General features: G+C 40.3%; 3 protein-coding genes across 9 annotated transcripts in view; 1 reads left to right on the top strand and 2 right to left on the bottom strand.

The window, feature by feature from the left end:
• The window catches only part of si:dkey-192l18.9 (F-box/LRR-repeat protein 7), a 33,956-nt gene extending 25,893 nt beyond the window's left edge, over positions 1-8,063 (bottom strand). The window contains exons 1-2 of one of the 2 annotated variants that reach the window (XM_043225745.1): positions 7,802-8,063; positions 1,554-1,643 (exon numbers count right to left, since the gene is read on the bottom strand). In XM_043225745.1, the coding sequence (XP_043081680.1) occupies positions 1,554-1,643; positions 7,802-7,838 (127 nt within the window). In that variant the 5' untranslated portion in view covers positions 7,839-8,063. The remainder of the gene's footprint in view (positions 1-1,553; positions 1,644-7,801) is intronic. The other variant, XM_043225746.1, reaches the window with a different exon arrangement.
• A 2,774-nt stretch (positions 8,064-10,837) lies between these two features.
• Positions 10,838-17,885, bottom strand: zgc:111976 (uncharacterized protein LOC553663 homolog). 4 transcript variants are annotated; one of them, XM_043226681.1, is made up of 17 exons: positions 17,764-17,885; positions 17,095-17,210; positions 16,198-16,273; positions 16,037-16,091; positions 15,410-15,542; positions 15,235-15,263; positions 15,083-15,154; positions 14,891-14,965; positions 14,734-14,810; positions 14,582-14,647; positions 13,742-13,853; positions 13,454-13,578; positions 13,259-13,374; positions 12,861-13,059; positions 12,640-12,741; positions 12,000-12,102; positions 10,838-11,528 (listed from the first exon to the last, which is right to left on the bottom strand). In XM_043226681.1, the coding sequence occupies exons 1-17, from the start codon at positions 17,783-17,785 to the stop codon at positions 11,231-11,233; spliced, it is 1,776 nt and encodes a 591-aa protein (XP_043082616.1). In that variant the 5' UTR covers positions 17,786-17,885; the 3' UTR covers positions 10,838-11,230. The 4 variants fall into 4 exon arrangements, with proteins under 4 accessions (XP_043082616.1, XP_043082615.1, XP_043082617.1 ...); XM_043226680.1 differs by having other exon boundaries at positions 17,749-17,877; XM_043226682.1 differs by lacking the exon at positions 17,764-17,885 and adding an exon at positions 17,419-17,727.
• A 111-nt stretch (positions 17,886-17,996) lies between these two features.
• ralaa (v-ral simian leukemia viral oncogene homolog Aa (ras related)) lies at positions 17,997-24,316 on the top strand. Of its 3 annotated transcripts, none has more exons than XM_043226687.1 (5): positions 17,997-18,256; positions 19,895-20,156; positions 20,722-20,930; positions 22,037-22,211; positions 22,809-24,316. In XM_043226687.1, the coding sequence occupies exons 2-5, from the start codon at positions 20,043-20,045 to the stop codon at positions 22,929-22,931; spliced, it is 621 nt and encodes a 206-aa protein (XP_043082622.1). In that variant the 5' UTR covers positions 17,997-18,256; positions 19,895-20,042; the 3' UTR covers positions 22,932-24,316. The 3 variants fall into 3 exon arrangements, with proteins under 3 accessions (XP_043082622.1, XP_043082620.1, XP_043082621.1); XM_043226685.1 differs by having other exon boundaries at positions 19,889-20,156; XM_043226686.1 differs by having other exon boundaries at positions 17,998-18,256; positions 19,950-20,156.
• Positions 24,317-26,427: the final 2,111 nt, after the last annotated feature.

Here is a 26,427-nt window from a genome sequence, read left to right as displayed (position 1 = left end):
CATTTTTATAACTAGTTCAAGTGAAACAAGAACACAGTTTAACTACTATTAACAAGCTATAAACGTTTTTACAGCTGAACTGACTTTATACATGCAAACCGTTTAATTAATTAGCTACACAAATATCAACTATTTAACTAATTTCACTAACAATAAATATGTTGACAGTTACCTTAACTAATGCTAGCTTAATTAACTTAAACAGGCTTTTAACAAAAAGACAGTTCAAATAACTTTAACTAGCTACAAACATATAATTTCTTTGCCATCTTTCCTTGGAAACTGTTGCTCTGCTCTGGACGTAGTGTGTATGGAAATGAAAACAGACCATAGATTTGTGAAATCAAGCTTGCACCAAAAATCCCGTGCAACTACGATTCAACAAATCTGTGTAAAAGAAAATAAAAAATGACACGGTTGCATTCGACAAACGTGTTTTCATATCAGTTTTGCTTTTGTTAACACTATCGGGTAGGTTTAGTGTTGGATTTGGCATATTTCCAACAAGATAGAGCATTGACGTTTAGCGACAGTCCCTGGATGTTTTAATTGGGAACCACCGCAATACATACCTGTATCAACATAATAAAAATGTGCCAGGGTACACATATTGAATCTGCGTTTTAGCACCACTCAGTGGGCATTCCTCTTTGAAACTGCGGCGAAACGTACAGTAAGGTACGTTAAAAAAGACATAGAACAAAAAGTGCATATTTTTATGAGACCAGGTTGAAAGCATTATACAGTCGAGACAAAAACAGACACGTTGCATAAGCGTTTCATCAGCATACATATGCGGCTGGCGACGAGGTGATGGCTGAGCTCAGTTCTCAGCACCCAGCAGACGGAGATCCCACGCCAAAGACACAGTAAAAATATTTACAAGTTTTTTACAGACAAGATTTACGCTAATGAAGTTAAAAAGGCTATGGAACCAATAAATGAAGGAGTTTGTTTAAACACGCGCTGATAAATATAACAACACGGGTCAAATAGTTAGCCGTAATGGAAAGGAACACAAAGGGAACCTCGTAATGGTTAGTCCTATCAAGTTACAAAATAACAGTGAAGTAATCTAATACGTGGAATATATCTGCGTAGTACATGAGAATCTACGAGGTTTACGCCAAGCGAAACTCACACAGGGATTAACAGATTTACTGTCTTTTTTTTTATGAGATGTTTTTACAGTACAGCACAGGGATGCAAAGGGTGCAATCCACACCGCCGTGATGTAAAAACATCTCGATGATGTTTTCCTAATTTCAAGAGAGCCCCTAAGAAAAACAGCCACACACGTTCTGCGGTCCTGCAGCTAATATCCAGATATTAACCTGCCCTGGGGATTTTTTCCTCTCCGCTCGCTCACAAGACAAACGGCCCACGAGCTAGCTCTGATGGGAACGTCGAGTTTGTTTTCAATTTACAGGTTATCCTACGAGCACACGAGTTCGCTCCGAAACGCTAAGCATTTCATAAAGAGAGGGCAGAAAGGAAGGCCGAACGGGAGTTAAGCAGGCATTTTGGCTGGTAATGAAGACCAGATGGTTTACCTTCACTGGTAGCCACATTCTTGGGAGCTTTGGTGGGCGTATGATCAGTGCTGGAGCTCACATCGGAGGAGATACTGGAGCTAGCCTTGCCTGCGTGGGACAGAAGGAAATAACATTTCGTCAAAACAGCTTGTTTTCGTGAGCATGCTCGAGCATGATTTTGAGCGCCATCGGTGTGCAGTTTCACCGAAGGGTGGGGTGCAACGTCAATATTATAACAGATGCAATAAAAGTAGGATCGGACATTTCGGCCCCGTCGCTCATTCACTTGCTGAACCATTACTGAAAGCAAGGAAACTCCTCTTGTTCCCAATCCAGAGCGAGGACTGAGGTTTTTCGTGATTAAAGATTTCGAGAGGAACTCATTACTCAGTGCTCATCAGGAACGCACTGAAGCTGAGCAAAACCCTTCGGTTTACGTCTTCCTGCCAAGACAATATCCGTGACTGGAACAATAGATGGAAGAAATTACTTTAGTATCTCCGACGCTGGCAGAGTCTGCAGATTTCGCTAAGATCCTCCAAGACAGATTTATCTATCTCACATTAGGACATTTTTGGCCACTGTGCAAGAGAAAGAGCGGAGGCCATTCGTGGCGGCTTGAGGTTTTTTTTTAAGAGGCCGAATAAGTTCGATACTTCACATTTGTGGATCTGAAGGCTGTTATAAAAGTGTGGTCATTCACAGCCTGGAACGGAGATCTAGACATAAATCAACAACACTACCACCACCCTTAAGATTATGGTTCCCCGTTCGCAGGAACAAGCCGGTGTTAAGTGCCTGACTTGCATGAATTTCCATGTTGGCTGGCACGACTCACAGTGTGCAAACATACCCCTAACGCAAAAGAAATAATACAAATGGTAGAGAATTATTGCATTTCCCACATATTTTCTGTCTTTTAGTTTCTGATAAGCTACGGTAGTGGGTTTTTGTTTTTACAGCAATGTTTCGTATTGTTCATATTCTGCCGACTCTGCGTTTCCTGAAATCATAATTCAAACATGCATTTGTAAACAGCTTCGCAAATGTTTGTGGTTGAGTTACATCTCTCGATCTGCGGTCAGGACATAGCTTCTTCTTAGTAAAACATGTGAACTTCACACTCTTGAGTAAACTGAGCAAGCCAACCTTCAGTGCAAAAAACGACCCGACTTACTTTATAACCGAGCATTTTTATCATCATCGTCAGGCAGAAAGCGCACGCCTATTTATTAATTTATTTATAAATCAGTGCTATTAGTCACTCTTCATATCTATCGGTTTCAGGAATATGCAGGGAAATGTATGGAGATGGCTTGTGCTTGTTTTTCTTTGTCTGTAGAGCTTAATGTTTTCTCTATTTGAGGAGGTGGACAAGAATGTCTCAGTCTAGCAACTGAAGTCTTAAATAGCCTTCGCACAGCACTTCATCTTTTTAACATGAGATGTTGGCCAAATGTACTCAACAACAGGAAAATCACTCTGAAAACATAATGTAGTGCACTTACCGACTTACTTAAAACACAGAGATTTTCTCAATTCCCCAAAAGCAGTGAGTCTTTTGCATGCAAACTGCACGAAACAAGCTCTAGTGCTTCTAGTTTCTTACTGACACTAATAATTGAGTCTCAAACTGATGTATTAGCAGACGTTATTTGAGCGTGATGGCATTATGAAACCAACTGATGTGGGCCTACTTGCTATGATTTCTAGTAACAGTCACTACCCTGCTAAAAAAAAACAGCATATGCTGGTTAGGTGTGTTTTGAAGCTGGGATGCGTGTATAAGATGGCCCTTTGCCAGCACATGACCAGCATAAACCAGCAAAACCTATACCTAACCAGCATTCTCCAACAATGAGTTGTTAAGCAGTTGGTTTTTCCCCAGCCCAGCCTTTCTAGTAAAAACCCCTTTCAAAATATGATGAATATCAGACTCATTTTTACCAATATTTCTTTTGACGGCATGAAACAAGCCATTAAGAAGTTGAAGTCTTGCTTCCTGTAGATGGGTGTGTGTGTGTGTTCGTTTGGCAGGGTTGGGGCGGTTTATGGCACGTCATCCTCTGTCAGGTCATAAACGTGAACCACAAGCGGCTTCATCCCACAAACACCGGTAAACAAGCTCCTCTCGACACACAGGAATAAACTCGCTCTTTTCACACACGCATGAAGAGGCTATACGTGCGAACGCCCCTTTACACGCAGCATACGTCCACCCCGGAAAGCTGTTGTGTGAAGCTCTTTCAAACAAGCTGTCAGATTACCACTGATGCATCGAATGACTCGATGAACTCTTATCGCCTCGCTCACGACGGACAAGCGGCCGGATAACGTGAGCCGCATCGAGCGCGGTGACATCAGCGAGCCAGAACATCTGCTTCATGTGACTCATCCGTCAGATGGACCCCATGTGCTTTGCACGCCTTGAATTATGACCAGATACGGACGCTGTTATTGTGATGTTGCTAGGCAAAGCTTTCACCAAGCTTAAAGTCTTCAGTTTAATCAAAATGGATGATGAAACTGTATTACTTTGCTGCTAAAACTCTGCAGCGTTCTTACTCAGAATCAAGAGCTAAAACCACAAGTATTTGCTGAAGGATCTGCTTTTGTGTCGTTTTACAGGCCATTTTCTCAACTCGGTACTGAAGAATTATGTATAGCATACAAATGTGGCCTAAAATGTATAGAGTATATGATATGATTCTATACGCTGACTTATTTGCATGTTCAGCACAAACATTGGTCATTCTCCAAAAGTTGATTTTAAGACCTACAAAAAGTTAGCGCTCTCAAACGATTAATCGCAACCAAAATAAAAGTAAATATATACTGTATGTGTGAATTTAAATATACATAATACACTGTAAACACACACATTTATTTTATTTAATATTAAGCATGCAATTATTTTTTTAAGATGTAAAATTTGTAACATTAATGCTATTTACTAGTATTTTCAGTAATATCTCTATCATCAGTATGCAATTATCAAACATTTTTTCCATAAATATTTTTCATTTGAGCATTAAACAATGCAACGCCGATTTAAAAGAACCTTTAAGCACACTTGTTATATCTCGCACTAAAGCTGTGGAGCCAAACCATTTAATTTACTTTTATTTAATTTTCTTTTTTGTTATTAAGTCATGGAAAGATGCCATTAATATGACGTTTCTTGACTATTGACTGCTAAAGTCATGCTTAAATATCACCATATTTTGACAATGATGCACCTAATTTGCGTGATCAAGTTATGAACATACATCATTTCCCAAAACATCTTTAAATGTGTGGAAGAGAATGCTACAAGTTCATGAGATCTCTCAGCTGATAGATACCGTGGTATTCAACCAGAAACCAACAGTACAGCAGTTCAGTTGTTCTCTGTGTAAACGTCTTGGATTAGTGATCCTCCTTTGCTTTCGGACAGGTGCCGAACTTTATCTGAACTCTGACCTGTAAAAACGACGGCTGGAAAATCCAAAAGTCTCTATTTTCTCCTACTAAACTGGGAGGAAAAGAGCTCTGCTTCACTCTGAAAATAAATCTGAATCATTAAGCTGTCAGTCGCTTGCCATCCCATGCGCAGCCATTTCCCGTCACGTAAAGGGAGAAATGACAAAAGAGATTTCCTTCGAATTTTCACAAACGGTCCATCACTCACGGCCTGAGTGGCCCGTCCTGCTTTTGATCCAATGACCCTAATCCAGAAGTCATATTAGAGCTCTTTTCCTCCGTGATGGAAATTTCTAATACTCCTAAGTATTCCAGATGGAGACTAAATGAGAAGGACCTTTCCGCATTTGACGTGATTTATATCCATTCACAGACAATACAAGCTCTGTGTTGATAAATGATGCCACGAAACATATTTGTAAAAATTGCATGAATGCAAACTAAAATATCAATAGCATCTGCAAACAAAATGTGGTATAACCTATATATATAACATATTATAATATAATGTTTGAGTTTAGGGTCTAACACGCAGCCTTTGTCTTCTCCAGATGGACTGGAGTGCTGTGGATGATTGTGATGTTTTCATCAGACTCTCATTCTGACGGCACCCATTCACATCCATTACTGAGACACTGATGCAGGGTCTTTCTCAAGGATCTATGTCCTTATCTTAAAAGACAGGGATGCGTATTCATCTGTTGATTCCGGGGGGGGGTTAACGAACACATCGCTGAAACCACCGTAAGCTGCAGCAGAAACAGAGTTGGCTGAACGGAGACATAATTGTTTTCTGGTCTGGAAAACAACTTCTCAAAAGCTTTCATATGTTTCCTGTCCTGTGCTTATGCAAAACACAAGGAGGGTTTTGCCAGGCCTGAAGAGAAATTCAAAATCGGGGTCACACTTAAGCTGCAGACACCCAGATGCATGGAGTTTATCTGTGCATTTCATACGCAGTAAAGATTGTTAGCCAGAATGATTCGCTTGGCTCTGATTAGACAGTTAAGCAGTTTGAACTTTACATTCGTGCACTAAATGCCTTATAATGCTGTGTACAGTTGCAGGAAACGGAGTGCAATATTGTGCTTAAAGAGTTCAGTGAGCAAGTTCATTCTGAATAATGCACTTACATAAATATGATTTCCATAAATACTTTGCACCTGCTTAGATCACGGTGGTCCGAAGAAGAAAAAACACTCTGTATCTGAACACATATTTCTGGGATTCATGGAAGCCTGTTTCTGGCACTGATGGAATCAAGGGTCGTCGTTGTTGAGGGTTTTTCCCCCCAATTCTAACTTTTTTCCCAAGACTGCAAGTTTATTATTCACAGAAAGAAAGTTTGAATCAGGAGATATAAACCTTTTAATCCCACAATTCTTGCAATGCAAACACGTTGAAGGCACACAGGTACCTGCATCAGGAAGCAGGTTTATTAAATTCATATTCAGTTTGAGTCGTTATGATTATGGTGAAGTTAAAGCAGTAAGCAATCAGAAATCCTCCCCACGAAATCAAACCCCGAGTGGAGCCAGGAGGAGTGCATCGCTTTCAGGAGCACAGACCACTCGTGATCAAATCACACCAGACTAATATTAATGGCTGATGTAAACAAAGCCAGAGAGAGCTGACTGTGAGCAGTTTCACACACCCACGAGTGTTGAGTTTTATTCAAAACTACGTAAAGTACACACATCTGCACGGCGTGACTGAACCGGGGTGGAGGAGCTCGAGACTGTTTGTAAACATCAGCCGTTACTTCTGGGACCAGAACGGCACGAAAACGTCTATTCTGTGCTGCTCTAGAGGCAGCTCGTGAAGGTACACGAAGGATTACCGTTACCAGACAAGTTTCTCAATCACTCCTCTTATTTCTCATGGCTAGAAAGTGTATGATACATGTTTGCATTTCCATTCATCCCAGTAGAAGTAGCTTATTTCAAACAACCCCTCCTGGATGTGCTTCATGGGCACTCAGAATATTGGTCATGTGACCAATCACTTGCCAAAAACAGCAGATACAGTACAGATCCAATGCTAAGGAGGGCTTATTTTATTTAGTTATATATATATATATATATATATATATATATATATATATATATATATATATATATATATATATATATATATATATATATAATTTTTTTTTTTGTTTTTGTAAAGTCAACGTTAACTATACATCAAGCTAAATCTAATCTAAAATGCAAGACAAAATTCTAACATGAAAACAGAACACCAAAACATAAACTAAAACTATCAGTGTTTAGTTAGGTTTATTATTAAATTGATTTGAAGAATGAATGAACAAGACTGAATGACTGTTACTGTAGTATCTGTCGCGGTGGTAATGCATATATTAAGTAGCGGGTGTGGTCTGTACCTTACTACGTGCGGAAGGCGTGGTCTTTCGGTGGGCGTGGTTTACTGTTGACGGACGCATGTACGTTTGATACATTTTCCAGGTAGCCCCGCCCCCATAAACACGCAACTGGAAAAAAGTCTTCTGTGCTATCTGACAGGTAGTAGTATTTTTCCCCCCCAGAAATCAGAAATACCACGTTTTACGAATGTTACTAAAACCACGTATAGTCTAAAATCAGCCACATCCCACGATATCGCTCTCAGTGCACCTTGTCCCATTTATTCTTGACTTTCACAAATATTCGCAAAAGCTGCGTGAAGCGAACATCATGGGAACGAGCTCAGTTTATCATCCAGCGCAGTTCTGTATCTCATCAGCTAAAAGCACGTGCACTGAAGCGCTGGAAGAGAAGTTTCAGCTCTTGGAGATCACGTACCTTCACTTCCACACTGTTTGCCATTGTTCGCGCCCATCCTGAAGAACACATCCCTCTCCTCACAAGAACAGATCTACAGCGGTCCTCGCGCACACGACGCATAGCTCCATTGTGGGAACAGACGGGCTTTTCTTCTTTATAACGCAGCATTCAGAAAGCAGGATCCCGGCAGAAGCCGAGGAAAGAAACGACGTCCGGAGCGGGCGGCTCCGACAGATGTGTGAAGAGAAACTGACCACGAACTCGCTTCCACTGCGATGGAGGGCTGGACCACGTTTAAAGAGACCCTCCTGAGCATCCAGACAGAAGTGTGAGGGGAACAACACAAAGCATGGATGTTATGATATGACAGTGGGGGATAGGACACTTTTAAGACTTCTTCAAAGTGAAACTGAAGTAAAAAAAAATGAACACAGCGACCTAGATGTTCAGAAATGCAGCTTTCAAGAACTCTTCATTACCTTTCCATTCATTTCACCTTCTCGTGATTCTGCAAAAATGAACATAATGATAAAAACGCTGATGTTCTTCATCAGATTGGAGTCCAGTGCAGATGTTCAATGCACAAATGTAATATATTTTTAGGTTAAAAATTGCAGAAGGGTGAATTAAGACCCGATGAATACCGGTGCTTTATTGCATCATCCAGGTTCATGTTCATAGCTCCTATAGTGCCATGGGAAAACTGGCTTCATGTTCATTAAATCTGATAATAAAAAGCATTGCCTAAATGGTTTAAAGAGTAAAATCAGTCTTAAGTTAAACCCAATAGACAAAGACGCATCTATGTGGCCACACATGAGAATTGTATTATACTCGAGGGGCCATTAATAAAATAATAAATGAATATCAGTAGCACGACATGTTTCCTTACGAAGCAAACTAGTCTGTGTTCTATTGTTAGTTAGGCTTCCTGTACAGAATAAATCCATTTGGGACTATTAACGGAAGCCTTTTACGCTGAACAAAACAGGAATCATGTATTTTAGTCTAGGAATTACTTCCACGAAACTCCCATCAATTAGTAAACGCCTGTGACCTTTATGTTTCAGCGACAGTCCAGAGTTTCTTATTGTTCTCAAGGACTGACATTGTGTTTCTGTGCCGGCGGCCCTGAGCGGGTGGACGTGCATTGTTTTAGACATCAACATCTTTCTCTTTATCAAATTCTTACTATGAGAAAGGTGAGTAAACTCGTAAGTTCATCCCGGGGACTAACGACTAGGACGCGCTCAGACCTTTCTAAATACCAACGGCTGTTGTTAATTATGCATTCGTTTATTATCCATCTATCAAAGACGGAGCGGAGCGGAGTCTGTAAAACGTGCAGAGTTGCACAAAAGTTATTTTTCTTGGAAGGGAGTTTGAGAAAACTTTTAGCGTGTACTTGTGACTGGTCTGTTTGGCTTGCATGGTACCAATCAGCGGTCTGCTGGCTGTCTGGACTGAGGTCAAATGCCAAGCCAGAGAAAGCCTTTACGGCCAAACGCTCTGCAACCCAAGAACGCTATCTACTTCCTGTCTCTGGGGCGCTACCGATGCAGGCTGGCACACACACACACACACACACACACACACACACACACACACACACACGCATGCAGATGTGATAGCAAAACAACAGGAAGAAAACCTCCAGCCAGCTGCTTAAAATGCGGTTTTCGGCTGTGAAACCTGAGACCTGGAGAGAACTTTAAAGGTCAGATATTGAAGTTGCAAAATCTGAGGTTTTAGTCTTATTAAATATTTCTTCCTTTTACAGGATAGGGTGCAAATCATTAAAGTCAACAAAAAACACCCAGTTTTGACCAGAAGCAGAAGGCCAGGTTACGCCCCAGACTCACCAAAGCTAGCTTTTGTACAACAAAATATTTTTGCATGTACCTTTGCAACAGGCTGTTAAAAAAAACATAAATATCACGTCTCACGTTGGGGGTAATGCAGTACAAATCATGCAAGTTATGCAGATTCATTTTTCAGATAACTAGTAAAATAATGCATTACTTGTTTGAAAAAGTGACTCATGTTTTCTTCAGATTTTAAAAAGTAATGACAGCTCTCGTGTTGCCATGTTGAGAGAAATGGGGCACGTTGTGGACGCGTCACTGTGGTTCTAGACAATGTGAACACGCTCATTCACGCAAAAACACATGAAGTAACACAATACTGCAATGCATTACTTTTAAAAGTAACTTTCCTCGACACCGTTCCCTACTAAAGAAGTACGTCTGAATTCACAGTATTCTCATGAAAAAGTAGGCGAGAGACACTACTAGGCCCACTTCCAGCGAGATTCTTTACTCTCCCATGAGGCCACAGAAGATTTGTGACCGGCAGTGAAGCAACACAACTGATGCTTACAGACCGCATTTATGAGTCTCGAACAACCGAACAGTACCGTATCCAGATGTATTGAAATGACAGTAATACAGCTGTCAAACTGTATCAAAGCAAGGAGTTACTGCGTGCAGTGTTTTCAACAGAACTTCTTCTTTTAAACCTGCCATCATCATCTTCTGTGACCGTGTCAGATGTGATTTTGCCTCTGACACGCATTACTCCCTATTTATGTTAATACAGAAAGAAACCCCCCGTAATTTGTTCCCACGTGTCTCGATTTGACATTTAGCGAGGGATAATCATTATTTTAGTTGTGTGCCTGTACTTGGATACGCTGCATGTGCTTCACATTATCATACGGAAAACGTTCCTTAAAGCTACACGTATTAATGGGTCTTTTTAAAGAATATTCTTAGTTTAATACGGCACTCGGTCGGATGTTTTACTTTATAAAATTAGATTAATTCATTGTGCGGCTCAGGCATTGAAATGGCAACAGACTTTATAGACCACGACGCACAGGCAGATTTTACTCATGAAAAATGCATGGATGATTTAACAGATAAAAATTTGGATCTAAAGCATCTCTTGAGCACAGATCCATGACGAAGCATGTTTTCTGCTCTATATTTGGACCACTGCAGAAAAGCTAAGGATGCATAATAAATATGCAATTTTTTTATTTCTTATAAAGACTGTTCTGTGATTCAGCAATTAATATAGACAGCCATTTTTTAATTTAATTTGTTTACGTTTGACATTTTAGTGGACAATTTTTCAAAACCAACAAGTGACAAAGAAAACGGCAACAATACGAAACAACTGTGAAGAGTATGGTAGTGTTAGTCATCTTTTGCTTTTGTTAATTGCATATTTATTAAATTTTAATGAACTTGAATATATAGAACAGAAAAATCGAGAAGCTGTTATGGTTTTTCACTAACTGCTTGTTTTCTGGAAAAAGAACAGAGTGCACGTCTAAAAGGGATATTTGTAGGATGAAAGCGCTTTCTATAGGCTTTTGAGAGAACACCTTTATTTAAGATTTATTTTATTTAATGATTTGAGATTATTCTAAAATGGTGTACGCTACAGAAGCTCTGCAGGAAGGCCACCGGTCGCCCAGTGTGAATACACACCCAGAGAAGCACAGGGAGAACGGTTAGCCACAGCTTCTGTGTTCACTGTATTATCAGCCACTGGGCCACTAACAGACATAAGATAGTATCCCGGAGGAGGAGGAGAGGCCAGGCTCGCGTCTTCGGCGGCCTCGCGGGGCACGGAGCTGATCTCGGGAGCAGCAGAGGACTCTGGGACAGCTGCAGGTGCGGCGAGAGGCGTCACTTTCCTGCGTATGGCCCTCATCGTGATGGGAATGGACATGCATCTGGACAGAAAAACACACGGGTGAAGGAGAACAAGCAGCAGTCGGGGGCAAGGCTCACTTGAGCATGTTATGGGATTTAAAAAAAATAATAATAATACAAATCTGAGAGCATTACAGGAAGGTGAAAGCAAAATATTTGGTAAACATGCAAGGTCTGGACTCAGACAAGAGCGTGTTTAAATTCTGTGGAAATCTGCAGAGCTTTCAGAGGATTACGTCAGTCCATAACATCGCTTTTTTGTTTAAAAGGATGGTTCACCTTCAAGTCGTTTCAAACCCAAACATCATTTCTCAAACATATTACCAATCTAGATCGACTTGAGGGGGAGTAACTGATGCCCATTTTCATTTAGGCATGAAGTAACGCTTTAAAATCTGAGCTTGTTGTTGATATGGTTAACAGAACAGTTCTCAAACGCAAAAATGACATCCTGATTGGCGAGCATGTACTGTAGTGATGAGATACGTTACCGCCTAAGGACCCTGGATATGTAGTCATCCAGTTTATGATCCACAAAACCAGGCATCAACAGTCTGCAGCTCATCTGATGAGAGTCCACCACCGTCACCTGAACTAGCACAGAAAATTACCTTTTTTAACCGTACATATGCCAACTGGTTTCTACAGTGTTCCAGATGAGCCAAAACAAGCATGCGATGAATGTTTAATAACGATCATAAAGTGTGGCATATCTGCTGCACAGAATGCTTTTTATTTTTATTTGTGACCCTGGAGCACAAAAGCAGCCACAAGCGGCACAGGTGTATTTGTAGCAATAGCCAACAATACATCGTCAAAACTCATTGCAAAATTAAGTGCAGATCCTGTTTCATGCTCCATGACGATATTGTGAATAAATGTGAAAACCTTTTTTGATTAGTTATATGCATTGCTACGTACTTCATTTGGAGCACTTTAAAAGGCCATTTTCTCAATATTTGGATCTTTTGCACCCTCAGATTACAGATCACGGCCAAACATCGTCCTCTCCTAACAAACCGTACATCAATGGAAAACGCATTTATTCAGCCGTCAGATGATGTATAGATCACAAAAATGTGTGGCTCGTTTTGTGCTCCGGGGTCACATATAGCGCGTAACGGTCCTTACGGACGGCCAGGTGGTCGTTATCATCAAAGCTGAACGTAACAGAAAGGCAGTGGTCGGTTTCTGGAAGGATCTCGCATCTCAGGTCATACAGCAAGCCAGCACCTACGGTTTATGTAAAGAGAGAAGGCAAACGCTCCAGCTTAAATTACGGCAAATGAGTGTGAGAGAATGTGCTGCCAGTCTACTGCCAGCTGAATGCATGAATAAGCTGTATTAATAACCTATGTGGCGGCTGTGGTTACTGAAGCAGCTGGCCAGCAGGACGTTGATGGCAGACTGATGGCGAAGGAGATCCAGCAAGGCAGGGACGTGGCCGGGGTGTGTGAAAGGGACTGTGTGAATTAAGGCTCCTTTCCAGGACTCTCGGCCCCATTCGGCCCCAGGGAACACATAACTGTGGCACTCCGAGGCGAGCAATGGCTGAGAAACATTGAAGACAGTAACCGAGGTAAATAAGACAAACTAATTGCCATCCTAAAATAAACATCTTCTGGCAGCAAAGAATGACGAGCGCTGTTCGATGCAAACAATACACAGTAGCCAGTGCAAAAAAAAAAATTGTATTATAGGCAATTATCATGGCTAACATATTTATGTAATGTTCGGTGGCTTTACAGACCACAACAAACTGAAGCCCTTCTGTCCAGGAGGTCTTTGAGTTCAGTGTTCTGCTGGTCTTCATGAGAAGTTGAGGTAAAGGCTCCACCTGCTGGGCTTTCTCAGCTATAACTCCATCTGAGTAACGTTTAGAGAACGGTTACTTGGCGTCGGTTCGTGACTGGGCTCGGCTGTGATGACTCTGCGTATGATGCACCTGTGATGCTGCCCATTTTTTCTACGAAGGACATAAGCATGGGTAAGGGCGGCTGTAGTTTGAGAAGAAAGGTGGCAGGGAGTAAATCAGAGCAGGATTCGGTGAGCGGCTGAAACACTGGAAACCTAAAGCGCAGGGGAGACAAAAAAAAAGGGTCAGAAGAATCAATATCGCAGAGCTAGACTGGTGTTGAAGGGAAAGGGTCAGAAGGTCAATGATCGGTCTCTCGCTGCACAGATCCTCAACCAGCACAACTTAAAAAATAAAAGCATTTGCTCCACTGCTCACCCGAACGAGTCGACCTGAGGTGGACAGGAGATCAGAGACTCCCTCTGAAGTCTGTGTGAGGCGTCACTGCTCCTCAGCGTCACCAGAGCCATCTGACCTCCGCCAACCTCACCTGCATTCAGTTCAGAAGCCATGAGACTCGGGGTTATTTTAGTTAAAGCTGCTGTACGTAACTCGTGTGTTTCTCGTAGGTTTACTTTCAGACTCTTTAGACTGGTTTGGGTAAGCGTCGCTGCGGATTACAGTACAGTACACACAGGGCTGTTTATTAACCGCTAAAATTACAAGCAAAATAAAAATGTACTTGTTTTTAGTTGTACAAATGTACTTATGAAATTAAACAATGCCAGTGGGGATATTTTTTTTTTTTTTTAGAATTGGACTGTGAATTGTTTTTCACTAAAATTAAACTTAAAACAAGTTTTGGCTATTTGAGTATATAGACAATATTCAAAAGCTTGAGATCAGACTTTTTTTTCAGCATTTATTTAAAGTAGAAAAGTGAAAAGTATCAGTTTCCTTATGAGTGTTGGCATATATATATATATATATATATATATATATATATATATATATATATATATATATATATATATTCTATTAAAATAATTTCTGGATTTGTGACATTTTAGACTGGAGTAATGGCTGATCAAATAAATTTTGTATTTTTAAATATAAACCATTATTTTGTATTGTAAAAACTAAGATCATGTTTTTTGATGCATCTTTGCTAAGCATGAAAGAAACCTTTTAAACAAAACAAAACAAGTAAACTCAGCCTCTAATCCACTGTTTTTTATATCGTTACAGAGTTTATGCACCAAATTACTCTTTTAATACCTGTGTTTGACAAACCCATGAGCACATCTAATGGACTGATGTAGTACTCCACTGTCATTGGACTTCCTGTGAGGAAGGAGACATTAGAGAACAGTTTCATATTTCACCAAAAAACACCACCACGCTGATCCGGCACAGTTTCTCCGGAGTACCCTCTTTTCCCGGCTGGACGTTCCCGATCCTGCCGTTCATAATGAGGTCAACGTGAAGGTCACTCTCTCTCAAAGACCTAGAAGAGAGCGCGTTCACTGCATCATACAATAACTGAGTGTTATCTTGAGAAACGTGTACGGGGTTAGTTTCCCACACCTTGGTAAATGGGATATTTTGAAGAGATCGGTTTCCAGGTGTCGAAGAGAGGCGTAGATTTTAATCTTCACATCACTGGCAGAAACAAATGGTCAATCGCATCCAAAATAAAAGGTGTTGTGTGTATATAATGTGTGTGTGTGTGTGTGTGTTGCCCAGCACTGCTCATAATCAGATACCACAAAGCTATACCTGTCTCCTGGGATGTTGTAAAAGGAGGCAAGATCATCCAACTTTAGAGAGAACTCTTGAAACTTCTTCAACCTGCGGGAATGCCACAACCATTTCACTCCAACTCCAAATTAATTACACATTCTCCTTAAATAAAGAACATTTTGATTCACCTCAACAACTGGAGGAGTGACGGGCTGGACTACAAACAAGACCACAGCACGTTAATGCATTTCACAAACTGGTATATATATATATATATATATATATATATATATATATATATATATATATATATATATATATATATATATATATATATTTATATTTATATTAAGTATCCCTCACCACAGGAGCGTCGCCGTGATGGGCCACCCTCACATCTTCCACGTTTCCAGCCGGCAGCAGCACCACCTCCAGATAAAACAGGTCCGCTGTCAGGTAACACACGGTCTCGGTGGGGCTCATGTGTGACCCCAACCTGCAGAAACCAGGAGGCTGTCAGCTTAAACCATAAGAGGCAGCTGCAGAGGGGTTTAGGGACTGCAATGAAATCTAGAAAAAATTTAATTGTAAGTAATGCAAAGAAAGATATCTATAGAGTAAATAATAAAATACTGAAACTTCAGATGGGTTCTGCACAGCTTTAAAGGTGTAAGCTATCTCAGCTGGCGCTGTGCAGAGCTGCAATAATCTATTTTGCTAATAAAATAAAATTCGAATTGGTTTAATATCGATAAAAAAGTGTGCAGATAAAACGTAGGACAGTCAAGTGTTGGATTTGATTAAAAATTACAAGCTCGAAGAAAAGATAAAACCTGTGAAGCGTTTACAAAAAGATGACTAGCGTGCATTTAGAAAACAGATGCTTTAAAGTCTCGACGACTTCAAGCCACGTTAACCCTGCTGATGAACAGTGCAGCATTGAATAAACTGGATGCCATGTGAGAGATCTGCGTAGGGAAAAGTTCAAACCCTCTTTGCTTTGCGATCATCTCTAGCCGGGACACCATTGAGGTCAAGGAGGACACTACAAGACAAAACGAAAACCGCCAAGAAATACAAGAGAGAGAGAGAGAAAAAAAAAAGCATTATTCACAGAACTATGTTGGAGTTGAATTCGAGGACATCCTCACCGTTGAGCGCCTCGTTGATCTTCTGAAGACATTTTGCGACTGGCTCACAGACTCTGCCGTCTCCTTTTGTTTTTTCCTATGAAGAAAAATACTCCTCACCTGCTCGTTTCGAATCAGCAATGGTGAGAAATGTAGAAAAGACCCCAAGGAACGACGTCCTGACACAAAAGTATAACCCCAAGCATATCCTGCGGGGAGTTCCCGGCCGACCTTACAGCTGCTCAGAGGAACTCAGATTTAATCATCTTTCTGGAGGAAAACCTGCTGTTTGCACATTATTCTGGCACTGATTTATGCAATCTGCAACGGTCTTAAGCGAGACATCTGGAACGGATCTGGAAGGTTGTGCGTGCACATAATGGCAAAAATCTGAGGCTGATGTCTGCGAGACTTGAGTTTAAACCTAATAACTGAGCCAGCCTCGTCCTCCTCCACATGACATCCCCCTGCTTTAACCCACACATGCACGCTGATGCTGATGTGCGTTCTAGACAATTCTAGTCACTCCTGACCTGGACGATAACCGAGAACACGAGGTACTTCAAAAAAGTGGGTTTTTCCAAATAAAACCATTAGGCGAAAGAGGTTCAGATGAAGAACAGCTGGTAAATCTGTACAGCTTAATGTGTTATAATGTGTAAAATAATCAACTGGGTGATAGTTCTAATAAAACGAAACGCGTTGGTCACTTGTTGGGGCTCTTCTTAAACCTGAAATGATTCATGTGAACCCGGTGGTCTAATGACTGATCTGTCCACAAAACCGTGCGTACGCAAGCGGTAGGGTGCCGGAGAAAGGAACCATTTAAAAGAGGAATAAATTAACAATAATTGTGACACAGGAGTGAATAAACGACAGAGTTCATCTTTGGCTGTCTTTTGAAGGCTACCGTCTTACCACGCATCTCCTCACCAGCTGAACCGTCTCATTCCAAGATTTATCAGCGTACTTGGACTTCAGGTCACACAGTAAAGTCTTTGTCTTCATGTTTACAGGATCTAGTGGCACACCGCCTATGAACAAGATAATTTATTGTATTTATTTATGCACTGTATATTTATTTAGTTAGTTACTGCATCACCCAATTTTGAAGTTAAGAGCAGGCACTTTGGCTTCCGGTGTCCTTAGATAACTTATCTGTACGAAAACATCACATTATTCTGCCTGATATTTTAATCAGGCATTTCTTGGTAGCATATGGATTTAATCTATTATCCTAACCTCAAACACACCGGTCTGTAGCACAAATTATATTACGCTTTGTTATTGTAGTTAAAGTTACCGAGAGCGCTAATAAAGAGGAAATGGATTAGGCTACTTCCGGATTGAATTGATGCGCCTGACCGTCTTAGCCAGCTAAACTTTTACATTTAGTCAAGCAGACGTTTATTTAACGTGCTCTACATTTTTATATATATATATATATAAAAACAGATGATAAAGAATTAGATTGCTGTAGTTAAAGGGTCAAATGAAGGAACTAGATAACTTAGACCGGTTTAAACAATCTATGTCTAGTTTGAGATATTATTGTCTTCACGAATAACGTACTATATTTCGCTTTACCGGGTTCTCCCTCGGACTCCATTTTAACCGCCGCCCAACAGATTTAATAACACATAAGGTCGAGATAAGCATATAAACGCGAACGACCGAACTTTCCGGCAACCGCAGGGCAACTAATTAATTTCCCGCGTGACTCTAATCAGCGCGCGCTACCGGGATCGCCCGCGCGTGCGCAGACCGACGCCGCGCGCTTCCCTCCGTGGAAAACCGAAGCGGATCCATGTGACCCGCCTATCGGGATCATCATCCGCGACACACACCCAGCGCTGGCCGCCGCCGCACCGGAGATCACGGAGACCGGCTTCAGCCGCGGTCAGCACGGACGGAAGTGGAGCTCGAGGGCACGTCGCGTCTGGATCCGATGACGTTGTTCGGGATGCGGAGGCTGCAGTGACGGGAGAGACGGACAGAGAGATCGGGGAAGAGGAATATCCCCCTTCCCGAGAGTCCCGGTGTGTCTGGATTACCTTTAGCTGAACGAGCAGACACAAAGGTAAGAGCTAGCGCTGCCGTCGAGGAAGACCTGGAGCTGTTGGGTTTAGAATATTACATCCAGACCGGCTGCTAATAGACGGAAGCTAATGAGCGTGTGTGTGTGTGTGTGTGTGTGTGTGTGTGTGTGTGTGTGTGTGTGTGTGTGTGAGAGATGATGGCTAGCTGGACAGCTTGTGTGTGTGAGAGAGAACAGACAGTACAAATGACTCTTCCAAAAAGTACTGATAGCATAGTAACAGATGCTAATGCCGCGATATTGAATGATTCCCGTAGAGTGACTGTCGTAAAGAACAGCACGCCCGGTCTCTACACGTTCATGACCGTCGCGCTGCAGTGTGTCGAGAAACCCGATCCCTGGCTGTAGTGAGGTGAAATCACAGAGATCATATCACATCATGCGCTGGAGCCTGCGGACTGTGACTGTCTGAATGTGGAAGCTGTTGTTGTGTTTAGCAGACCCAGCCCTGGCCTCTCGCTGTCTCCACACACACACACACACACACACACACACACACTCACTCATGTTACACCACTTGTGTACAGCTCTTATGTTGTGGATGTCCTCGGGCTGGGAGTCGTCTCTTTCTGTTCTGTGTAGAACTGATGCTTCTTGAAGTTCAGAAGACCACGACCCCGTCCTTCTGTAGTTTCTGTGTGTGTGTGTGTGTGTGTGTTCTCCTGAGGAGTGTGTTTAGCTGTGATGAATGTCGATGTGTAACCCCACCCAGACCACGCTTCATTATATACTAAATGTTCATATTTTGAACTACTTTCATTTTCACTATTTATTTTTTTATTTTAGTCATTTTTTGTGCCCTTTTGTAATTTTTTTTTTTAAATATCTATTTGTTTCATAATATTAATACTTTGACTACTTTAGCGTACTTTGAGTAATTATCATTTTAATTGTACTTTGTAATTTTAATCATGTGTACTGTGTATTTTTTTGTACTACTTTCAATGAATCCAATCAATTAATTTAATATTGTAATAATTTGTACTAGCATTTTTAATCAATTAATTAATTTTTTTAGCAATTAACACATCAACTTTTATTATTTAGGCAACATTTTTCTCAATTTCATTTTAGTTTAAGTTTTAACAAATGTGATTTTAGAATTTTTATAATAATATAAAATAATATTTTTTATTATATTTCAGTTTTACTAATTAGTACTTCATCTTATTTTATATTTAAAAGTTACGTTTAAGTTTGAGTAAATTTGTGATTTTGACATTTGCATTTAAAATATTTTTATTTGTACTTCTATTTTTATATTTCAATTTTAGTAAGTAGTAACTAAAATAATTGTAGTTTAAGTTTTAGTACATTTGTGATTTTGTTTTTAAAAATCTAAAATAATTTTTATATTTAATTTTTATTAAGTAGTAATTTCACTCATTTATTTTAAGTTTTAATAACTTTCCTAATTTTTTTATATTTATATTTCCGTTTCATTAATATTAGTATTTTACCGTTTTATGTTTCGCTTGGTTTTTCGCCAGATTTAGTTTCAATTTAATGAACAAAATCAATACGCGTTAGCTTAATTACAGAGATACCAAGAGTGCTTGCTCAGATACAAACGTTCTGTCGCTCTTATTGCTTTAAACGGCTTGACTCTGGAAGCTTTAGGTTAGTCTGGAGAACGTGAGCACGAGCAGAATCATCCAGGTTTGGTGTCTCTCAGGGCCGCTCTGGAACACGCTGCCTCGTGACCCCTCGTTGACCCCTCGCTGACCCTTCACTGACCTCCAGCGTCTTCTCCGACCCGCGGCCCGTCATGGCAGCGGCCAAACCCAAAGGACAGAACTCGCTGGCTCTCCATAAGGTGATCATGGTGGGGAGCGGCGGTGTGGGAAAGTCCGCTTTAACTCTGCAGTTCATGTACGACGAGGTGAGGACGCCTTTACCCACAAACCATCAGTGCGATAGTTGCATGGGTCAAAGTTCTCAATTAGTGTTTTTTTTTAAGCCGGATGTCATACTAAATGAAGATGCAGGCATGTCAAAACGTGATTGGTGATCACTAAGGGGTTATGGGCTGTTTTTCCCCTTTTGGTTTAGATGTGAACATTCCCATCATCTCTCCTGTAATTATAGCAGAGCATCTTAAGAGAAGCTGAGGACTGAGATCACGTTACTTCAGAGCTATAGTTTATAGTAGAAACCACAGATACCGAGGTGAACTGAAGAACAAAATGTTATGTCATGATCAGGATTGTTACAGTTAAATGAAACCGAAACTAAAACTTATGCATTAAGATAACAGAAAAAAAATCAAACAACAGAAGGGGAAGGTGATCTTAAAAATGTCAAAAACGCACAACAAAATGATCGCAGCGAACAAAAATGAAACTGAAACTGAAAAACCCACAGTAGTGACAATTTATAAGAAACAAATAGTCTTGTTATCTTTGAATGTGGATTAAGAAGTTGAATAAAGTCCTCCTCTTCCTCAGTTTGTGGAGGACTACGAGCCCACGAAGGCTGACAGCTACAGGAAGAAGGTGGTTCTGGACGGCGAGGAGGTCCAGATAGACATCCTGGACACGGCCGGGCAGGAGGACTACGCTGCTATCCGGGATAACTACTTCCGCAGCGGCGAGGGCTTCCTCTGCGTCTTCTCCATCACAGAACTGGAGTCGTTTGCAGCGACTGCTGATTTCAGGTGATTTAGAGCTCGATTCAAAGAGCTGCATTGATTTTAGACTTAAACTGTTGCTCTTTAATTGATCCTCTTATTTATGTCCTGATCGTATCAGGGCACTTGATTATGGTTACTGTCCAGTGATTTATTTATTTAACAATGGCACTTTAAATATTTATTGAATTAAAGTTTCAATGCTAAATGATTTCTGTTAAGGCGTTCTTATTTTTATTATTATTATTTCTTTCTTTTTTTTTGTGACCGCTTGGTGTTGATTTCTTGGTATGGTTTCGGTACAGCAGGAGGGAAAAAAAACTACATATAAATGGCTTTTATATCGGTTTACTAAACTAAGTGCACTTCCTTTAAAATAAATGAAATAAATAGAGATGAAAAATCCAACTCAGATTCTGTTATAAACCACAGGGAGCCCTTCTGTAAGGTTAGAGTTAACAACTCAATTCATATTTATTTTTATCCATAATAATCAACACTCAAATTAAAAATAAAAATAAATAAAAACAATTTTTTAAATTATACAATTTCTATTTGTTGTGAAAAATAATCATTTAAAGAGTCGACTCGTTTCATAAAATGTTTAAATTGATCAAAATTGCCGATAAAGACGTGTATAATTTTACCAAAGATGCTGTTCTTCTGAACTTTGGGAAAAAAAAAACCCACTCCGCTGTTTTCAACAAATCTGAATATGATGTTGATTCCTGAAGGATCAGGTGACTGGAGTAAAGATGCTAAATGTTTAGCTGCGAAATCACAAGAACAGCTTGCATTTTTAAAATGATACTCTAATGAAAAAAGGTTAAATCTTAAAACATATTTCAAAATGTTGCTGTTTTTTTCTGTATTTTGGATTAAATAAATGCAGGCTGTGAGCTTCTTTAAAATATAGAAATCCTACCTTTGAGTGTTTTAGTGTGTCTTAGCCTATAGTTTGAAGTTAAAGAGATGTTTATTAGACTTGTAAGGTTAAATACAAATATATGGGGAACATTTTATTTCTTTGTGCTGTTTTTTGATTATAATTGTACAGGAGGTGTCATGGACTTGGCAAATACATTTTTCATAGATTAGTAGACACTGATCGTGAGCACTGCTCTGTCTCCCAGAGAGCAGATCCTGCGGGTGAAGGAGGACGAGAACGTCCCTTTCCTGCTGGTGGGGAACAAGTCTGATCTGGAGGACAGGAGACAGGTGAGCGCCGATGAAGCCAAGGCCCGAGCCGATCAGTGGGGTGTGTGTTACGTGGAGACGTCTGCTAAGACCCGCGCCAACGTGGACAAGGTGAGAGAGCTCCCAGTGTACCGTGTAGAGGTCTGTGGAACTACTTCCTGTTCTCTCAAGGCTTTTAAGGATGCGTTCTTAACGTGCTTTTCTGGGCTGCACTTGCTATACGTTCAATATAGTTAAGAATCGTAAAAAATGCTCACCCATAGACCAGCCGAGATATTAGATGAGATCTGGAGAAATGTCTCATCAGTGGAAGTGAATGGGTGCCGTCAGAACGAGAGTCTGATAAAAACATCACAATAATCCACAGTCCATCGGTGAACATCTGTGGACATAGTGGACAAAGTGCATCTCTTGTCTCGTTTTTGACAGAACGCTTTTCCACTGGAGGAAGATTATTATGGATTATGGAATATTTTAGACATTAAAAGCATCTTATCGCCGGATTAGTCTGATCTTCTGTCTTCTCCAGATGTTCACTGATGGACTGGAGAGCTGTGGATTATTCTGATGTTTTTATCAGACTCTCGTTCTGACGGCACCCATTCACTTCCATTACTGAGACCTTTCTCCAGACGGTTTGTAAAGAGCATGTATTGTTGACTTTAAAGTAGAGTCATGCATTTTCCTTGATGCTGTGCTCTCTTGCAGGTTTTCTTCGACCTCATGAGGGAAATTCGGGCGAGGAAGATGGAGGACAGCAAGGAAAAGAACGGAAAAAAGAAGAGAAAAAGCCTGGCCAAACGAATCCGTGAAAGATGTTGCATTTTATAGTGTTTGTGATCATGTCCTCCTCCTTTTGCATATGTACCTGTTCGTTCTATATTTTTGCCAACTAATCCTCACCTGCGACGTTTCCTGGTGTGTGTGTGTGTGTGTGTGTGTGTGTGTCTGTAGATGAAGGCCCAGGACATAGATTCATGCAGTAGTGTCAAATCAGTAAAGTGGTCTGAAAGCACAGGACACTATTGGTCTAAGTGGACTTCCTGTGAAAGAGCTTTTATTTACTTTCCTTCATGTCAGGTGTGTTTAATGAGTTCCCTTCTTTTATAACGGACACCTTTCTACCTGGTTCTACATCGATCTTCGCTCCGGGTTCAGAAAGGGTTTTTTTCTGCTCCCCAAGGCTGCATTCATTTGATTGTGAAATATTATTACAATCAATACCAGTTGTTTTCTCTGCGAATGCGTGTAAAAGAGTCATTTATTTCAGTGATTTTCAGCATCATTCCTCCAGTCTTCAGAAATCAGAATTATTGTGCCGTCGCATTTTTGTGGAAACCATTACATATTTTATTTTTCAGGATTCACTGATTAATAGAAAGAAACACTTTTTTTTTGTCTTTACTGACACTTTTGATCAATTTAATGCATCCTTGATGCAAAAAAAGTACTGATTTCTTTAAAAAAAAATAATAATAATAATCTGAAGCAAGGCTACGTTTGGTTCACCTAAAAAACGGTCTTCTTTAGAAAGGTCTGCGTGATTTATTACTTTAATGTTGGATGACTCAACTTATTCAAATTGCATAACACTTTATTGACTCGAGGAATCTTGAAAAACTGAAAACACGAGCGGAGCTGATTAGCAAGCTTTCTGGGAATATATATATATATATCTATATAGATACGAGCTTCACGGGAAATGCACTGTTAGAAACCCATAGTGGCTGAGCACGTAGTAATCGTCAGGCATATAAACTGCAGAACACTAACAAGAGATGAGCCGCTCGTCGGACGCAGTGGGCAAACAGGAAGTTCCTCCGGCTGCAGCGCTCTTCCTGGAGTCCGGTCCCTTTAGTGTCCGACGATGACGGCGAATTAGTTGTTGTGCGGAGAACGATGACAATCTTACGCTTCTCAGATGTGATGTGAAAACCCCAAAGGCATGGATCTGGACGGCTTGCGCGCTCCGGGCTGAACCCTTCTCACGTCTATCCATCCATCTTTCTTTTTCTTTTTTTCTCATCCTGCTTTTCTGCTTTTTTATATATGTACTGTTAACGTGAACGCTTGTTTCAGCCATTTCCAAAAAAAATAAATACAATTTTCTAATTTAAATGTGCTTTATTATTCACAAGAATGTGACTCCTCTGTACTGTATGGAAGGCCGTTTTCGCCATAAAAAAATAAAAAGATAATTCTGACTTATTATCTTACAACTTCGTTTTCTCACAATTCTTTGCGTTTTTATCAGAATTGTGAGATCATATTTGTTCTGTACCCCCTGCTTTAATTAGTTTATATCGTGCAATGTTTATCCCGTGGAGGAAACGAGCTTCAGTAGTGTTGTATTTTAGAGAAAGGACTAGATCAGGCCAGATCATCTAATCATTCATAGATCTTGTGAATGGAAACAAAGTCTTACTGTTTCAGCAATTACTTTTAAAGCTTTTCTAGCAACTTGAAGGTGGAACACAAATGAGTCCATCGCTTCAGTTTAGTTGCAGCTTTTAAAAATGAATAAAAGATGGCTGTTTTAGCAGGGATGAAGATCAGTCCTCTTATTGGTCAGTACACACTGATGAGGTTTACTGTGAGCACAACTCAACCTCACTAATTGTGTCTGTGAGTGAGTGAGTGTGTGTGTGTGAGAGTGTGTGTGTGTGTGAGAGTGAGTGAGTGTGTGTGAGTGAGTGTGTGTCTGTGTGTGTGTGTGTGTGTGTCTGTGAGTGAGTGTGTGTGTGTGTGTGTGTGTGTGTGTATGTATGTGTGTGAGTGTGTGAGTGTCTGTGTGTGTGTGAGTGTGTGTGTGTGTGTGTGTGTGTGTGTGTGTGTGAGTGTGTGTGTGTGTGTGTGTGTGTGTGTCTGTGTGTGTGTGTGTCTGTGTGTGTGTGAGTGAGTGTGTGTCTGTATGTGTGTGAGTGTCTGTGTGTGTGTGTGTGTGTGAGTGTGTGTGTGTGTGTCTGTATGTGTGTGAGTGAGTGTGTGTGTGTGAGTGAGTGTGTGTCTGTGTGTGTGTGAGTGTGTGTGTGTCTCTGTGTCTGTGTGTGTGTCTCTGTGTGTGTGTGTCTGTGAGTGAGTGAGTGTGTGAGTGAGTGTGTGTGTGAGTGCGTGTCTGTGTGTGTGTGTGTGTGTGTGTGTGTGTGAGTGCGTGTGTGTCTCTGTGTCTGTGTGTGTGTGTGTGTGTGTGTGTGAGTGTGTGTGAGTGAGTGTGTGTGTGTGAGTGCGTGTCTGTGTGTGTGAGTGTGTGTGTGTGTGAGTGCGTGTGTGTCTCTGTGTCTGTGTGTGTGTGTGTGTGTGTGTCTGTGAGTGAGTGTGTGTGTGTGCGCGCCCACAACTTGTGCTTTTTAATGTGCATTTTAAATGAAAGGTTGCCGTGTTAAAAAACACACAACGTAAAATATACAGAATAAAAACCTAATTTTCAGCTGTCTGTAGTATTTCAAGGTCTGTGTTCTATTTGAACCTCATTTATAAAGTAATGAACTGCATTAAAGTCTGTTTCTGACCGGAAAGGTCATGCTCGGGAGCGACGGAAATTACACTGTCTACATGAAATCATTTGAATAAATTAAAAAGAGAACATTATTTGTGTTTTGATAACTGTTTGTGGACCGGTGGTATGAGGATTTGAGGAACCGGTCCGCAAAAGAATTAAATTATTTCAAAAAATAATAAATGACAGCATCATTACTCTTATATACAGCAGAACTGAGGTCAGGTTGTTTTGGGACAGTCAAATATGAAATGGCAATATAATAAAAATATAGTAAACACAGTTGGTTTTACTTCACTAAACATAGAATTTGTCTAAATTAAAAAAAAATCAAAATTCTACATTTAAAAAAAAAAAAAAAAAAAATATATATATATATATATATATATATATATATATATATATATATATATATATATATATATATATATATATATTATCGTCTATTACTAGTTTTGAAAATGAGTTTTCTCTTTTGTCTTCCTACAAAATGTCCCGCATTACATGTTATGTTTATTATTAAGCCTGTGATGTTTATTTATGAACTTATAATTAATGCTCATTAATATATCCTGCAGCTGTGCATTGATTATTTACTGAAAGTCGTCGTGATCTGCAGAGCTTTTTGTATAGAAATCCATGTATTGCACAGTGATTTGTCCGTGGTGTTTCTAGTTGTCTGTGGTCTCTATCAGTGACACGTTTTTTTTTTCTTTTCCCTCTAATCAGCAAACGTTGAGTAACTTTTCGGGTTTTATTTCAATCACAACATTCATTCGCCCTCTCCTGCCAAAGGTCAATCTGCAGATAAAGACCCGAGAGAGAAAAAAA

This window comes from Puntigrus tetrazona, chromosome 24 (assembly GCF_018831695.1).
Source record: "Puntigrus tetrazona isolate hp1 chromosome 24, ASM1883169v1, whole genome shotgun sequence".
Taxonomy (NCBI): Eukaryota; Metazoa; Chordata; class Actinopteri; order Cypriniformes; family Cyprinidae; genus Puntigrus; species Puntigrus tetrazona.
The sequence above is the reverse complement of the archived record's forward strand: the minus strand, read 5'-3'. Positions and strand labels throughout refer to the sequence as shown.

What these genes read in the sequence shown, in the direction of transcription:
- zgc:111976 (XM_043226680.1), bottom strand. Translation starts at nt 17,785, where the DNA reads ATGGAGTCCGAGGGAGAACCCGGTAAAGCGAAATATA. An exon ending in TCACTCCTCCAGTTGTTGAG is followed by an intron (nt 15,155 to 15,234) that starts GTGAATCAAAAT and finishes GCATTCCCGCAG; the next exon opens with GTTGAAGAAGTTTCAAGAGT. An exon ending in TAACGACCACCTGGCCGTCC is followed by an intron (nt 12,103 to 12,639) that starts GTAAGGACCGTT and finishes TTTCTGTGCTAG; the next exon opens with TTCAGGTGACGGTGGTGGAC.
- ralaa (XM_043226687.1), top strand. Translation starts at nt 20,043, where the DNA reads ATGGCAGCGGCCAAACCCAAAGGACAGAACTCGCTGGCTCTCCATAAG. An exon ending in GCAGCGACTGCTGATTTCAG is followed by an intron (nt 20,931 to 22,036) that starts GTGATTTAGAGC and finishes TCTGTCTCCCAG; the next exon opens with AGAGCAGATCCTGCGGGTGA. An exon ending in CCCGCGCCAACGTGGACAAG is followed by an intron (nt 22,212 to 22,808) that starts GTGAGAGAGCTC and finishes GCTCTCTTGCAG; the next exon opens with GTTTTCTTCGACCTCATGAG.